The following is a 16881-nucleotide window of genomic DNA, read 5'->3' on the forward strand; positions in this document are numbered from 1 at the left end:
GATCCTCCACACTGTTTTCCAGAGCAGCTACAACAGTTTGAATTCCCACCAACAGTGCAAGAGAGTTTCTGTTTCTCCACATCCTTGTCAACATCTGTTGTTTCCTGAGTTTTTTTTATTATAGTTTATTGTCAAATTAGTTTCCAAATAACACGCAGTGCTTCTCCCCACAAGTGCCCCCCACCATGACCATCACCCCCTCCCTACTCCCCCTCCCCCTTCAGTCCATGGTTCGTCTCCAGTATTCAGTAGTCTCCCTTGATCTGTGTCCCTCACTCTTCCCCGCTCTCTTTCCCCCTTCCTCTCCCCATGGTCCCCTGCCAGGTCTTGTTTCCTGAGTTTTTAATTTTAGCCAGTGTAAGGTGGTATCTAAGTGGTTTTGATTTGTATTTCCCTGATGATGACCAGTGTTGAACCTCTTTTCATGTGTCTGTTAGCCATCTGGAGGTCTTCTTTGGAAAAGTGTCTATTCATGTCTTCTGCCCATTTCTTCACTAGATTATTTGTTTTTTGGGTGTTGAGTTTAGTAAATTCTTTATAGATTTTGGATACTAACCTTTTAGCTGATTTAAGTTTTAATTGTAATTGAAAAAAATGCAGACTTTCTGTTTTAATAGCTTCTTCTATAACCCTTGTAAGTGAATATGTTTATCTGATAATGAATTTTAATAAAAACTAATCTGACATTATATGTGCAGCACGATTTTATAAAGAACTTAAACATTGTGTAAACATGTTGCTTAATTCTATTAAATTATAGACTTCTGTGTTTTACTATATTTAAGTTAATAAGTATGACATTTGCTTTTAATTAGCATTCTCTAGTTAAAGTTTTCCAATTTAAGCTTTCAGTTTTATATTGCACACTGTTTTCATGTGACGCTTAAAGCATTGTTTTAGTTAAAGGAATGTATTAAGTATGCTTGTGCCATTAGTCCTAATAGTTGTGTATCGCAGCTGTGTTCCTTACAGGTGTTATATTAGTACTATATATTACATGAGCAGTGAGATCTGATAATTAAGTTTTGGTGTGTGAGTTTCTAAGTAAGCATGTAGGCTAGTTCATCACAGCCCTATGACTTGTAAGTCTGTCATTTTATAGTCTGGCCTCACCTGCTTATTCTGCTTACTTTCCTGTCCCCCATTTCCTCAGTCAGCCTTTATTCACTCATGTTTAACATCTTAATATTTTCTTAATAAAGTTGGTTAAGTGCCCCACTCTTGATTTCGGCCCAGATTATGATCTCAAGTTTTGTGAGATAGAGCACTGCATTCGGCTCTGTGCTGATGGTGCACAGCCTGCTAGGGATTCACTCTCCACCTTTCTCTTTGTCCCTGTCCCTCCCTTTCTCATGCTGTCTTGTGTGAAATAAGTAAACTTTAAAAATATCTTTCCAAATATTCATTGTTTGTTATAACATGTGCTATCTCTAGGATTCTTGCACTCCTTTTTCTTGGCGTACATCAAGGCCCAGCTCAAACACCCCCTGCCCCCTTTTTTAAATCATCAGTAGCTACTGTAGTCAGAATTATTTGCCCTCTCTATTCATTTTTTGCTTTGCAAGCACCTAACATACTACTTGGTATATAGTAATAAGTTAAAAGATTTGAGAGTATTTCATAGTCCAAGTAATTCTAGGACTAGGTTCCTTCTGAATCAGTTGACTCTGTTCATTCAGAAACAAAAAAGGTTTAATTACTATGTGTATACTTTGTATATACTATGTGTATACTTTTGCTTTTGGTATGTGTGTTTTGCTTTTCTACAGAATTAAAACAATTTTAGAACCTTTGTCAGGGACACCTGGGTGGCTCAGTTGGTTAAGCCTCTGACTCTTGATATCAGCACAAGTCATGATCTCCTGTGGGATCAAGACCTGCGTTGGGTTCCACACTCACTGTGAAGCCTGCTTAGTATTCTCTCCCTCCCTTTCTGCCCCTCCCCTGCTCGTGTGAGTGTTCTCAAAATAAACAAGCATTTAAAAGGAAAAAAGAAACCTTTGCCAGATGTACCTAGTAATCGATTTGATTAGTTACTATTAACACTGTATGAAAGATTTGCATTTGATGTCCAGGCATACCTTATATCATTGTGCTTTGCAGATCCTGTTGTTTTGTTTTGTTACAAATTGAAGGTTTGTGGCAACCCTGCATCAGCAGAGCAAATCTATTGGTGGTATTTTTCCAAAAGCATATGTTTACTTTGTGTGTCACATTTTGGTGATTCTCACAATATTTCTAATTTTTTCACTATTGTTTTGGTGAACGCTGATCAGTGATCTTTGATGTTACTTATAATTGTTTTGGTGGCACCATGAACCGCACCCATGTAAGGTGGTGAACTTAATATATGTATTTCTTCTGACTGCTTCACCAACCTGCTGTTCTAAATGTCCCTCTCCTTAGGCCTCCCTAGTCTGTGAGACACAACAGCATTGAAATTAGGCCAATTAATATCCCTGCAGTACCTCTAAGTATACAAATGAAAGGAAGAGTCAAATGTCTCTCACTTTAAATCAAAAGCTAAAAATGATTAAGCTTAGTGAGGAGGGCATGTCAAAAGCCCAGATAGGTCAAAAGCTAGACCTCTTGGACCAGTTAGCCTAGTTGTGAATGCAAAGGAAAAGTTCTTGAAGGAAATGAAAAGTGCTACTCCAGTGAACACATGAATAAGAATGTGAAACACCCTTATTGCTGATAAGGAGAAAGTTTTAATTGGGATAGAAGGTCAGACTAGCTACAACATTTCCTTAGGTCAAACCTAATCCAGAATAAGGCTTTAACTCTGTTCAGTTCTGTGAAGGCCGAGAGAGGTGAGGAGCTACTGAAGAAAAGTTTGAAGTTAGCAGAAGTTAGTAAGGGGGTTTAAAGAAAGCCATCCGTAATGTAAAGATGCCAGGTGAAGCAGCAAGCGCTGATGGCAAAGATGCAGCCAGATATCCCGAAGAGTTAGCTAAGATAATGAAGGTGACTATAATAAGGTCTTCAATATAGATGAAACAGCCTACTGTTGGAAGAAGAGGTCAGCTAGGACTTGTATAGCTAGAGAGGAGAAATCAATGGCTGACTTCAGAGCTTCAAAGGACAGGCTGGCTTTCTTGTTAGGGGCTATTGCAGCTGTTGACTTTTAGTTGAAGCTAATACTGATGATTCTGAAAATCCTAGGGCTCTTAAGAATCATGCTAAGTCTATTCTGCTATGCTTTATAAATGAGACAACAGAGCCTGGATAACAGCACAGCTGTTTACGACATGGTTTACTGAATATACATACACACACACACACACACATACATACACATATATACATATATACACACACACATATATGTATATATATGTGTGTGTGTGTGTGTATATATATATATATATATATATATATATGTTTGTTTTTGAGAGAGCACAAGCAGAGGAGGGGCAGAGAGGGGAACAGAGGATCTGAAGCAGGCTCTGCGCTGGCAGCAGTGAGCCTGATGTGGGGCTCGAACTCAAGAACTGTGATCATGACCTGAGCTGAAGTTGGACACTCAACCAACTGAGCCATCCAGGTGTCCCCTGAATATTTTAAGTCTACCATTGAAACCTACTGCTCAGAAAAAAAGATGCCTTTCAAAATACTGCTCATTGACAGTGCACCTAGTTGCCCAAGAGCTCTGATGGAGCTTGCTAACACAGCATCTACCCTGTAGCCCTGGGTCAAGGAACAATTTTGAATTTTCAGATCTTATTGTTTAAGAAATACATTTCAGGGGAACCTGGGTGGCTCAGTCTGTTGAGCATCTGGCTTCAGTTCAGGTCACAATCTCATGGTTTGTGGGTTTGAGCCCTGTGTCGGACTCTGTGCTGATAGCTAGCTCAGAGCCTGGAGCCTATTTCGGAATCTGTGTCTCCCTCTCTCTCTGACTCTCCCCTGCTCGTGCTGTCTCTCTCTGTCTCTCAAAAATAAAATTAAAAAAACATAAAAAATTTTGAAGAAAGAAATACATTTCAAGTATAAGGTTATAGCTGCCATAGAGAATGATTCCTTTGATAGATCTGGGCAAAGTAAATTGAAAACCTTCTGGAAAGGATTCACCATTATAGGTGCCATTCTTGGGAAAAAGCCAAAAACTATCAACATTCATATGAGTGAGAAGTTCATTCTACCCTCTTAGATGACTTTGATGGGTTCAAGACATCAGTGGAGGAAGTAACTGCAGATGTGATGGAAACAGCAAGAGACCTAGAATTAAAAGTGGAGCCTGAAGATGTGACTGAATTGCTGCAATCTCATGACCAAACTATGAAGCTTGCTTCTCTGGATGAGCCAAGAAGGTGGTTTCATGAGATGTAATCTACTCCTGGTGAAGATGCTGTGAAGACTGTTGGAATGACCACAAAAGATCTAGACTATTACATAAACATAGTAGATAAAGTAGCAGCTTGAGCCTTGAGAGGATTGACTCTAATTTTAGAAGTCATTGCATGCTACAGAGAAATTTTGAAAGGAAGAGTCAGTACAACAAACTTGACTGTTGTCTTATTTTAAGAAATTGCCACAGCCTCCCCAACCTTCAGCAACTTCCACCCTGATCAGTCAGCAGCCATCAACATTGAGGCAGAACTCTCCACCAGCAAAGATTCTGACTCAAAGTGTGGATGATCATTAGTATTTATTAGCAAAATTCCTTTCCCCCCCCCCCTTTGCACAGTGTCTGCTTTATTCAGTCATAAAGCAAAGTTAAATTATCACGTGTTTACCTTGGCTTCTACAGTGTGGCCTCTTCTCTCCTTTTAGTTGTAGAGTTTGTTTTGTCAGGCTTCAGGTTGATTTCTGGGGTATTTAGGATGAATTGATAGTTATCTAGTTGTGTTCAATGGACGAGATGAGCCTAGGATCCTCCTATTCCACCACCATCTTCCTCTCAATAAATTACTTTTTAGTTAAGATGTGTACATTGTTTTTTCAAACATAATGCTATTTCACACTTAATAGATTACAGTATAGCATAAGTGTAAAAAATGCACCAGGGGAAAAAAATCACTAGACTTTATTGCAGTATTTGCTGTATTGTGGTAGTCAGGAGTTGAACTCACAGCATCTACGAGGTATTCCTGTATATGGTTTGATAATGACTAATGACAAAACCTTAATGAATTTCATCCTAAACTTAATCTTTTTTTACACAGAGAATGTCTAAGCACACAGATGCAGCAGAAGAAGTACTATTAGAAAGAAGAGGGTGTGCAGGAGTGATAACACTAAACAGACCAAAGTTCCTAAATGCACTAAATCTTAATATGATTCGGCTGATTTATCCACAACTAAAGGTTTGTAATTTCCTTAAAGAAATTATATGGAACCTTTTAAAAACGTATCCTAGGGGCACCAGGGTGGCTCAGTTAGTTGAGTGGCCAACTTTGGCTCAGGTCATGATCTTGGACCGCATGAGTTCAAGCCCCATGTCGGGCTCTGTGCTGACAGTCAGAGCCTGGAGCCTGCTTTCGATTCTGTGTCTCCCTCGCTCATGCTCTGTCTCTCTCTCATTCTCTCTCAAAAATAAACATTAAAAAAATAAAAATGTATTCTAAAAGAACATTTCTGAGGTTCTCTTCCATAGAATCTTTGGGATCAGCACCCAAGCCCCACTGATTTCTTGAGTCTTCTGTCCTTTCCCTGTGTGATTATCCTGAAGCTTCCCTAGTGATGGAGAGTTCATGGCCTCCTGAGATAGCCCCTTCCACTTTTCCATAGTTGTAATTTTCTTCCTGTGTTTTGCCACCCTGCTTCTCTGACCTTTTAACCAGTGATACTGGTTCTGCCTCTTGGGATGTGAGTATACAAATCTAATCTCCTTCCATGTGACAGCATTTTGCCAACTGTTTCTGAACTGCTTGGCCAGCCTATTCTCAGTGAAGACCATAAGCATTTCTATTCTAGTGAACTGCATGGTGCAGTGGAAAAGCATGACTTATAGTTGGACTACTTTGTTTGAAACTTGGATTTCTGTTTATTAACTGTAGCTTGGGAGTGTTCATCCCTCTGTCTTTCATTTACCTCAGCTATGGAATGGGGATTATAATATCTCACAGGATTATTAAGAAGGTGAAGTGAAATGGTCCACAAAGACTAATTCTCTTCTGGTTACTAAGTCCTTAATTTTTCATTTGGTGAGTCTGTCTTCCATTTTCTTGTGTCTATTTGGGATACCTTATAATATGTCTTTAAATGTAATAAAGAGAAAAAAAACCAAGTATTTCAGGTTGGAGTGGACCAGAGTGGAAGAAAGAAACTTCATGTTAGGATACCATATTTATTTTAATATAGTCCAATATTGCATTAGCCTTTTGTTTTTTATTTTTTAAAAAATGTTTTATTTATGTTTGATACAGAGAGAGACAGAGCATGAGAGGGGGAGGGGCAGAGAAAGAAGGAGACACAGAACCAGAAGCAGGCTCCAGGCTCTGAGCTAGCTGTCAGTACAGAGCCCGACGCGGGGCTCGAACCCACGAACGTGAGATCTGACCTGAGCCGAAGTTGGAAGCTTAACTGACTGAGCCACCCAGGTGCCCCTGCATTAGCCTTTTGAACAGCCACACCCATTCAGTGTGTTTATATTTTTATTCTCAAGTGTAGAATTTATAGAGCGTTTCTTAATTTTTTGTCTCTGGTTGACTGACTGTATTTAGTATATTTAGTCTTTTGAATTTCCATTGGCTCTTGATTCTTTTATCCTGCTTATTTATTACCTGCCCCTACTAACCTCAAATCAGTTCAAGATTTGATTAATGTAAGTGGTTTCACTCTGTTGCTTATAAATTTGTCAGTAGGTTGGAGCGCTATATCACCACCATAGAAAGGTTCTTGTTCTATTTATCAACAGTCTTTGTTCACCAGTTTTATAAACTTCTGGAATGTATATTTAAGTCCATGGTTTTTCATCTTGGTCTCACAGTGGTCATGGCAAAGATTTCTTCAGATGACATCATACAGTTTGGATCACAAAGTGTATTCATCTAGCAACTTTGTTGGAATAGTCTCTAATTTATGTCAGGAAAGAAAATGAAATTGGGATCCATTCTTTTGGTTATACTTTATAAAGCTTTTACTGTATATGTATCGACATATTTTTTAAATGAGTTTGCGTTTTTATAATATGCTTTTCCCATCTTCTTTTACATTTGGATAGAAGTGGGAACAAGATCCTGAAACTTTCCTGATCATCATAAAAGGAGCTGGTGGAAAGGCTTTCTGTTCTGGGGGTGATATCAAAGGTAAAAACTTTTTACTCCACTTAACCTAAATGCTTTTTTCCCCAAATAGAACTGTTAAGACTAAGGAAATTTTTGTATTACTTCATAATTTGCTTTACTTAGAATTTTGTTGTTATAATGACTTAGCTTTGTAGTTAATATTAGAAAAAGGAGAATAGCATTTTTTAAAACTATTTAATGTGCCCTTCATATATCCTGTCTTTCTCCCTGAATCATCCTAAACAAAATGTACAGTTATGGTATGTGTGTCCACTTTTTACTTTAGATGAGCTGATATTCAGTTCAATTTGTTCCATAACCTGACAATCTGGCCATGTTGAGTGACTTGTCATTATCCAAATATGACATTCTTTCACATATTTCCTTGACTATGCCTGTGCTTTTCCCCCATTCACGATCCCAAAGCAAGAATGTACTTAATTATAGAATTTATCCTATTGTCAATATATTTTTACAGATTTTTAAATAGGTTGGGATGAGATAAAAAGATTAATTCTCCTTTCTAATTCCTTAGGTCAATCTGTCTGTATACATTGCCTTATTAAAGGCAAAAGAGCAAAGAAATGTATATTCTCAGGATCAAAGTCATGTACTTATTATCACCACTGGTTGTCAGTGTTTCATATAGACTGAAAACTGTTTTTCCATTTTGCAGTGAAATTGGTAGAGTTCATGGATATTTTTTTCCTTTGAGTTTTTATCATGTGTGTGTGTGCGTGTGCGTGTGTGTTGTGTATTTTATTTATTTTTATAGTGTGTTAAGGTAGTACTCTTTGGGTTGATCTATTTACCAAATTTACAAGTTTATGTAGACTATTATATTTGGAATAGGAAAAAACAAGCTTGATTTAGGAAATAATTTTAGATACCTATTAAACTTAAAGTAACTTGAGTCTTAAAATTTCATTTGCTTAGGTAGATATGTTAACTGAATTGTGTTTGAATGTATTATTTTACCCACAACATGAATATATTTAAAATATGTTTTCAGCATGGAGCTAACCTTTATTCTGGAGTTGGGCCTATGATCTTGTCAGTTTACAGATGGGCAGAGCCTTATGTATTGTTTTTAGCTGCTTCTAACTGTGAGCTATTTTTACATACAGGTCAAACTTTATATTGATATTTGGAAATATAGTTCCAAATTACAGATTTAGTTTATGTGTATAAAGAAGAGGTCTTCAATTCCAGGAAATTTAGTTGCTTTAAAGATGTTTAAGGTCATAAGTGGGCACTCAGAAAAAAATATTTTTCTTAATGCTATTCATTTCATATCTATGGAATTAATTGATTAGAATAAGATAAAGAGGAAATCAAAGATTTTTGAGGTAAAAGAGCTTCATTCCACAGGTGATATAATTTGCACTCTTGTCCTTTTAGAATTGCTAAATAGTGGTAAGAACTGAATAAGAAACAATAGGTGAGGGTTTGTGGGCATGAATATATTCATGAAATTCCATTAATGACAAAAATAGACACCAAATCTTTCTTTTAAAACTAGGAAAAGAAGTCAATATTTGGAACATTTTGAAGGAAAATCTATCAATTTTCTAGAATTAGTCTAAATACCTATAATCAAAAATTTTATGCAGCTCTTTCCCATAGAGGAAATATGTTTATATTCTAATTTGTATTTTGTTTTATTTTTAAACTTTTTCAATGTTTATTTACTATTGAGAGACAGAGAGAGACAGAGCATGAGCATGGGAGGGGCAGAGAGAGGGACACAGCATCTGAAGCAGGCTCCAGGCTCTGAGCTGTCAGCACAGAGCCCGACACAGGGCTCAAACTCACGAACTGTGAGATCATGACCCGAGCTGAAGTCGGATGTTCAGCGACTGAGCCACCCAGGCGCCCCTATTCTAATTTGTATTTTAATAGATAATTCTCATAAGGGGTGCCTAGGTGGCTCACTCATTTGAGTATCTGACTTCAACTCAGGTCATGATCTCACTATTCCTGAGTTTGAGTTCCCCATAGGGCTCTGTGCTGACACCTCAGAGCCTGGAGCCTGTTTCAGATTCTGTATCTCCCTCTCTCTCTTTGCCCCACCCCTGTTTGTGCTCTGTCTCTGTCTCTCTCTCAAAAATAAATTAATAGGATATGTAAAAAAATTAAGAAAAAAGACTTAAAGACGGAAAAGGCATATGATCTTGCAGTGTATGGAAGAGAATGGTTTGGTAATATTCTTAATATTGACTGGAGTAGGAATACAGTGGGTGCTCAATAAGTGTTTTATGCTGAGATGAATGTGGCAGAAATACTTAACTAGACAGAATATGTTGGACTGTGCTTGTGTGAGTACACGCATGTGCTTATTGTTCTCTGTGTGTATAGTGTACTTTGTGTTAAGATATATTACCACTGGAGATGTATATCCAGCAAATGTTTATTTGGGTGCTATAGAAAATAGCCAAAAGAAAATGGTAGCAATATGTAAGTTCTAAATTAGGTATATAGCACTTTGTAAGAAATTCTGAAGCATTTTTGCCTTGACGTTTGGCTTTAGACTATGGACCTAAGGCTAACTGTGTCTGTGGCAAGGGTACTTCCAGACTTTAACAAACCATTCTAGAGTTTCCCCTGGTGCTCTTTTTTTTTTTTTTTTTTTTTGAGAGACAGAGAGAGACAGTGCGAGCAGGGGAGGGTCAGAGAGAGAGGGAGACACAGAATCCGAAGCAGTCTCCAGGCTCTGAGCTGTCAGCACAGAGCCGAGCCCTACGTGGGGCTCGAACCCATGAAGCATCAGATCACGACCTGAGCCAAAGCTGGATGCTTAACTGACTGAGCCACCCAGGCTCCCCTCCCCTGGTACTTAATATCACAATATTTTAAAAAGTTTTTTTTTATTGTTCATTCATTTGTGACAGACAGAGTGTGAGTGGGAGAGGGGCAGAGGAAGATAGGGAGACACCAAATCTGAAGTAGGCGCCAGGCTCTGAGCTGTCAGCACAGAGTCTGACTCAGGGCTCGAATTCATGAGCTCTGAGATCATGACCTGAGCTTAACTTAAAGTTGGTCGCTTAACTGACTGAGCAACCCAGGTGCCCCAATATCCCAATATTTTACGTTTATTTTCTTTGTGTTAACTAGAAAGCACTTTTTTAAAAATTTGTAATCCTTTTACCCCCTTTTTTTTTTGTAGTGCTCTCAGATGCTAGAAACACAAACCAGAAGGTGACTCAAGATCTCTTTAGAGAAGAATATACCCTGAACAACGCCATTGGTATGTATGCTCCTCTGAGAGCTTTATAAATGGAATCAAGAAATAGCTGCAGTGTCAGTTGTTACAGATATAATCAGTGGGCATTGGTATTACTCTTTTATAGACTGTATGTCAGGCATAAATCTGATTAAACTATTCTGACTGCTCATTCCAGAACAAGTCATACTTTAATACTAGTAAGCTATACTTAATCACTGTATGTCCTACATCAATAGGAAAACTTGGATTTTGATCGTATGGCTGGCTGTCTTAGAAAACAAAAACTTGGGCCTCAGTTTTTCTCTGTAAAGTTAAGTACCATTTCCTAATTCTTCAGGAACTCTGGTATAAAAATATCTTTATAGTTGATTTTTCAGATTTCATTGGAAGTGAAGCAATACTTTTATCAAGCATGTGTTTCAAATGTTAAGTTGCAGGGAATAATATAATAAATAATTGTGTACCCACCAGCCAGAATGAATAGACATTAATATTTTATTTTTGCTTGATGTTTTAAGATTTATTTAAAAGAAATAAAATACTACATGTTTTAAACTTAAACTTTAGTTGGCTTTGTTGCTTTCCTTAGTGCCATTTATTTCACTCCCCAGAAGCAACCATTGTCTCTTCTCAAGGAACAATCATTATCGGCAATTTTTAGTGTATCCAATAGACCATACTTAAAATTTTTACTGTGTATTTATGAACAAAAGCAGTATTACTTTGTGGTTTTGAAATTTATGTAAGTCATATCTTACTATGTATATCATTGCGTCCGTTGTTTTTAAAAGCTTTTTTTTTTTAAATGTTTTATTTATTTTTGAGAAAGAGAGACAGCATGAGCAGGGGAGGGTCAGAGAGAGAGGGAGACACAGAATCTGAAGACAGGCTCCAGGCTCTGAGCTAGCTGTCAGCACAGAACCTGACGCAGGGCTTGAACCCACAAACCGTGAGATCATGACCTGAGCAGAAGCTGGCCGCTTAGCTGACTGAGCCCCCCAGGCCCCCCGCATTGTTCTTAGTAACATGGAACGAAACTGTTCCATGGTCGTCTGTATTATGAATGTATCCCACATTGCTTTTTTGTTCTACATTAATTAATATTTTAGGTTATTTCAAATTTTTTACTAATACAGATTGTTACATATGCCCCCTTTGTGTCTATATACAAAAGTTTCTATAGGAATAATAGAAGCAGAATGGATGGATCATAGTTCATAGGTCTTCAGTTGTTTCCAGACTCTTCTCTCAAGTACAAGACCTCGTTTTGCTGCATGTCCTTTCTGTCATTTTTTGTGTTAAACTTGATATGTCTCATATCTTATTGTGGCTTTAATTTATATTTCATTGCATATTGGTGAGATAGAAGGTGTTTTCTTATGTTAAGTAATCATTTAGATTTTCTTTTCAGTATCACCCTTAGTTCATCTTTCTGATGGTTTGTTGGTTTGTCTGTCTGTTTCTTACTGATTGTGTAGGTCTTTATGTGTTCTGGATTCCTCATTTTTGTAGATTATACATACTACAAAAATACTTCTTTGTATTGACTACTTTAGGCTATTTTTTGATATACTCAAGTTTTTATTTGATTAGTTGAAATGTATCCATTCTTTTCCTATATGATTTATGCTTTTTTTTGCATAAAAAACCATGTAATAACAATGAGATTATTAAGATGTTCTCATATTTTCTTTCAATAGTTTCAATATTTTGTTTTTTTATATTCTAAGTTTTTAATGTACTTGGAATAGCTTTTTGCATGTGACATCATTTAACTTTTAATTTTCAGCCAGAAAGCCAGATGTTGTAATGACTTATTTGTAAAATCCATGCCTTTTCCACTGATGTTAATGATACCCCTGTCATGTCAAGTTCTTATATGTGACCTGGTCTGTTTCTGGGCTACTTTGTTCAGTGGTCTGTTTGTACCTATGATGAAACTACAATGTCACAATTATTACAGCTATATGATCTGTTTCTATCTAGTAGTATATGAGTTGCCTTTGTTCTCTTTTAGAATTGTCCTGGCTACACTTAGGCTTTTGATCTTCCATATGAATTTTAGAATTTTATTTTGTCAGGCTCTGCAGAAGTTACCATTGAGGTTTTTTGATTGGAATGACAATTATAGATTAGAGTGAATTGACATCTTTCATGTTGAGTCTTCCCATCTATGCATGTGGCATATCTCTTTATGCACACATAAAAACTTGTGGAGTTATAATTTACATACCAAGAACCTCATCCATTTCAAATATATAATTCAGTAACTTTTAGTAAACTTGGGTAACTGTCACCTTAAACCAATTTGGAACTTTTCATCAGATTTAACTTTTTATATCCTTGAATAACATTTTGTAACTTTATTCATAAAGGTCTTCCTGCCTTTTTTTTCTTTTTTTAGTTTTATTCTTAGGCAGCTTACCTTTTTGTTACTACATTTAGTTGTAATTTTACTGTTAAATTTTGTAATTCAGTATCTTTGGCATATTGAAGGATTTGAATTTTAAATTTGGTTCCTATATCCAGCAACTCTGCTGAAATTTGTTATTCTAATGATATTTCTATAGATTCTCTTGGCTTTTTTAGATAGGCAGTTATACCATCTGCATATAATTTTTTTCATCTCTGTCTTTACAGTTTTTATATTATGACATATATTTTGGGGTAGGACCTCTGTTATAATGTTGAATGATTATAGTATTGTCTTATTTCTGATGTCCATGGGAAAGCTTTTACAATTTTAATTTTTAGTATTATCTTTTTGCAGGTAACTTTTTTACCAGGTTACAGATGTTACTTCTAGTGCAGATTTGTTAGGGGTATTTTGATTTTTTGTGCAGCAGTAGTGATGGTGCTTGTTATCTGGCGCTTGAGCATCCTCTTTCTCTGGCTTTTTCTTTCCCTCTCCTGGAAGGAATTTATTGACTTCCTGGCTCAGCAGATGTTTTTCTAGTCATGTTTTGCAAATCTAATAGCTCTTTCTAGCATGAGCTTTTATGCAGGTAGTCCATTTCATAAACTATGTGGCCTAGAATTTATTTCTTTAAAAAAATTTTTAATGGTTATTTTTGATAGACAGTGTAAGTGTGGGAGGAACAGAAAGAGAGGGAGACACAGAATCTAAAGCAGGCTCCAGGCTCTGAGCTGTCAGCACAGGGCCTGACGTGGGGCTCGAACCCACAAACCATGAGATCGTGAGCTCAGCCTAAGTTGGACATTTAACTGACTAAGCCACCCAGGCACCCTTTGAATTTCTTTCTGACTTAAACTAAATAGATGTTCACTCACAAGTATTGGCTGTATCTTCTCCTCTGCTGTTGATTTTGAGTTTGTTCTGGCATTGATGGATTTTCTTTGTTTGGTTTCAAACTTGGATGTACATTAAAAAATTTTTTTTTCCTGGAATTTCTGTATCTTTGAAATAGGAGTGGGGAAGAGGCTATTTCTTGATTTAGCTCCATGAGCCAGATTGAATGGACATATCTCACTTCTTTAAGTCTAAAATTTTATGTATCATATTTACTTAGAATGGCTTACTCATTTTGAAAATTTATACCAGTGATACCCAATAGGACTTTCTGCAGTGATGAAAATATTCTGTGCCTGTGTTGTCTAATGTGAACGCTACTAGCCACATATGACTAATGAGAACTTGAAATGGGACTAGTGTGAGCAAGAAACTGAATTTTAAATTTTACCTAACTGTAATTAATTTTAATTTCAATAGCTACATTTGGCTAGTGGCTACTATATCAGTGCAGTTCTGTACTAAATAAAAGGAGATGGGAGAAAACCTTGAAGCAGTTTGGTAAAAAATATACAGAGAGAAAGCCTTCAAGGTTTAATTTCTATATGTTGTAGTGAGTGACCTATTTTAGTTAAGAAGGAATTTGACAGATTGTGGCTTTATGCACTGCATCAGTTAGGCTTCTAATGTTTTGTATCTGAGATATATATATCTATAGCTGAAATGGGGGATTGTGTATCTCCATCTCAATAGAGACATTTTTTTCCATAGTTTCCAGGGAATTACAGTTCCCTAGGAATTATAGTTCAAGATTGAAGGGAATCTAGTGTAAGACTGAAGGCTATGGAAGTCCTTGCAAATATGAAATTAGAATTAAACTAATTCTAGAGTGTGCTTTGCTGGTTCATTTGGCAAATTGGAAATATTTGCAGAACTGCTCGATGTATTAAAACTGTGGTTTTTATCCTTCTGTATTACATGGAATATTACTCAGCCACAAAACAAAATGATATCTTGCCATCTGTGACAATATGGATATTGTACTATGGGTATTAGAGGGTATTATGCTAGATGAAAAAAGAGAAAGACATATCCCATATGATTTCACTTATATGTAGAATCTAAAAAAGAAATGAATAAACAAATGGCAGAAACAGACAAACTGACAGTTGCCAGAGGTAAAGAGGGTGGAGGCATGGGTAAAATGGATGAAGGAGGGAGTGAGTGATACAGCCTTCCAGTTATGGAATGAATAAGTCACAGGAATAAAAGGTACAGCCTAGGGAATAGAGTCAATGATATTGTAGTGGCATTGCATGGTGACAGATGATAGCTACAGTTGTGGTGACCATAGTATAACGTACATAAACTTATTGAATCACTATGTCCTACACATGAAACTAATGTAACATTGTATGTTGACTATACTTCAATCAAAAAGAAAAAAATAAAGTCCAAAATAGAAACCAAAAAAACTAAAGTTTTTTTAGTGGTCTTCAGTAAGGAAGTAATATTGGCAACAAGCTGTAACAGAAGTTCAGTGATTTACATTTTTGTTATGTTATAAGCAACTTCCCCTCTCAGAGGAAAAATGAAGGGAACAGAGTAAAATTTTACAGAATTTTTTAGCTGAAAGGAACTTCTGAGGCCATGTATTCTCATTGTTTAAGATGAGGAAACTTACCTGTGTATCATATACACTTATATGATATGCACATATACATTGACTTGTGTGTATTTATATGTATATATATATACTTAATACTATGTATATGTTGAGTAGCTAATATGTATGTGTGTGTGTGGGGGTACATCTAATGCCAGTATGTATATTAAATATAGTTGAATATAGTTAATGACAAAGCTGAGACTTGAATCTGGGTCTTCTAACTCCCAGTCCTTGCTTTTTACAGTATGCTGCACTTCTCTTGTATACAAATACTTTAGATGTATTGAAAACAAATTACATTCCTTCATATACAATGTGTACATAAATAGCTATGGCTTATAAACTAAATCTTATTTACATTTATCAATGGCTGAGTTATAAAAGGCTTTCATTTTGTTCCAAATTGAAGTGTTGAGTTGCTAAATGACAATAAATAGAGGATCAGGATTTGTGTAGAAATTGACAGTTTGAAAACATATTTTACAAGCCATATATTTAGCTACTTTGGTATTTCTTGCAAAATTTTCCTAGGGAAAATATTCAGAGTTAATGTAACCTGTGATTTTTTAAAAACGTGAATGATTTTAAACATTGTAACTAATTATAGTTCTGTTTCTTTTAGGTTCTTGCCAGAAACCATATGTCGCATTTATTCATGGAATTACAATGGGTGGGGTGAGTAGACTGTTTTACACTCATCATTGATATGTGTGTTTTTAAAAATAAGCTAATCATTAATACTCAGAAGTGAGATGCAGAATTCACTGAAACAAAATCATTTTTGTATTTTGGAGCTTTCTAGGTTTGGGATATAATATATGCATATAACACTTTCAGAATTATCTCCACCCAAAAGAGTATGTTCTTAATTATGTTATATACTATTTTAGCTGCTTGAATTAGTGAGCTTTTTTTAACCAACAGAATAGATTGAGGTTTTTGTTGTTGTTACATAGTGCACTTTTCTACTTACAAATAAACTGATTGCTTCCAACAGCTTCAGAAACGCAACTGGAATGTTAAGATTTTCTTAGACTGAGTGGTGGGCCTAAATTGTGTCTGTTGCACAAAATATCACCTCAGTGAAAGTGTTTGGGTACTTTATGAAGGTTTCTGAAACTGCGTTATCAGTTGCAAATATTTATTTTGTGTCTATGCAGTTACAAAGAAGTCTTAAATGTTACTGGGCTTGAATAACTTGGAAAAACATGAAATAATTACAGAAAAAGCGGGAAATGGCTGACACTGGCTATACCAAAGACAAGCCCCTTAAGAAGGTGAGAGGTCAGTCAGAGTGGACCTTCAGCGCAGGAAAATACAGGATTTAAGTAGGTTGTAGGAGGCCAAAGGGCAGAATTTCAAAGATTCCATGTTCAGTGTTTCAGAGATTTAGTTTTTGGGAATAAAAGAAGTCTCCCTCTTTTTTCTGCTAGAACCAAACTAAATAAAGCCTCTTGGGCACTGAGACTTAGGTCTTGCACATCAGTTTGGGCAGGGAATCAAC

General features: G+C 36.3%; 1 protein-coding gene across 4 annotated transcripts in view; it reads left to right on the forward strand.

Moving 5' to 3' along the window:
- Positions 1-16881, forward strand: part of HIBCH (3-hydroxyisobutyryl-CoA hydrolase) — a 93842-nt gene that overhangs the window by 21870 nt on the left and 55091 nt on the right. For all 4 annotated transcript variants that reach the window (XM_029934240.1, XM_029934243.1, XM_029934242.1 and 1 more), the window contains 4 exons: positions 5169-5309; positions 7169-7253; positions 10399-10479; positions 16000-16052. In XM_029934240.1, the coding sequence (XP_029790100.1) occupies positions 5169-5309; positions 7169-7253; positions 10399-10479; positions 16000-16052 (360 nt within the window). The remainder of the gene's footprint in view (positions 1-5168; positions 5310-7168; positions 7254-10398; positions 10480-15999; positions 16053-16881) is intronic.

Source organism: Suricata suricatta, chromosome 3, assembly GCF_006229205.1.
Source record: "Suricata suricatta isolate VVHF042 chromosome 3, meerkat_22Aug2017_6uvM2_HiC, whole genome shotgun sequence".
NCBI classification, from domain to species: Eukaryota; Metazoa; Chordata; class Mammalia; order Carnivora; family Herpestidae; genus Suricata; species Suricata suricatta.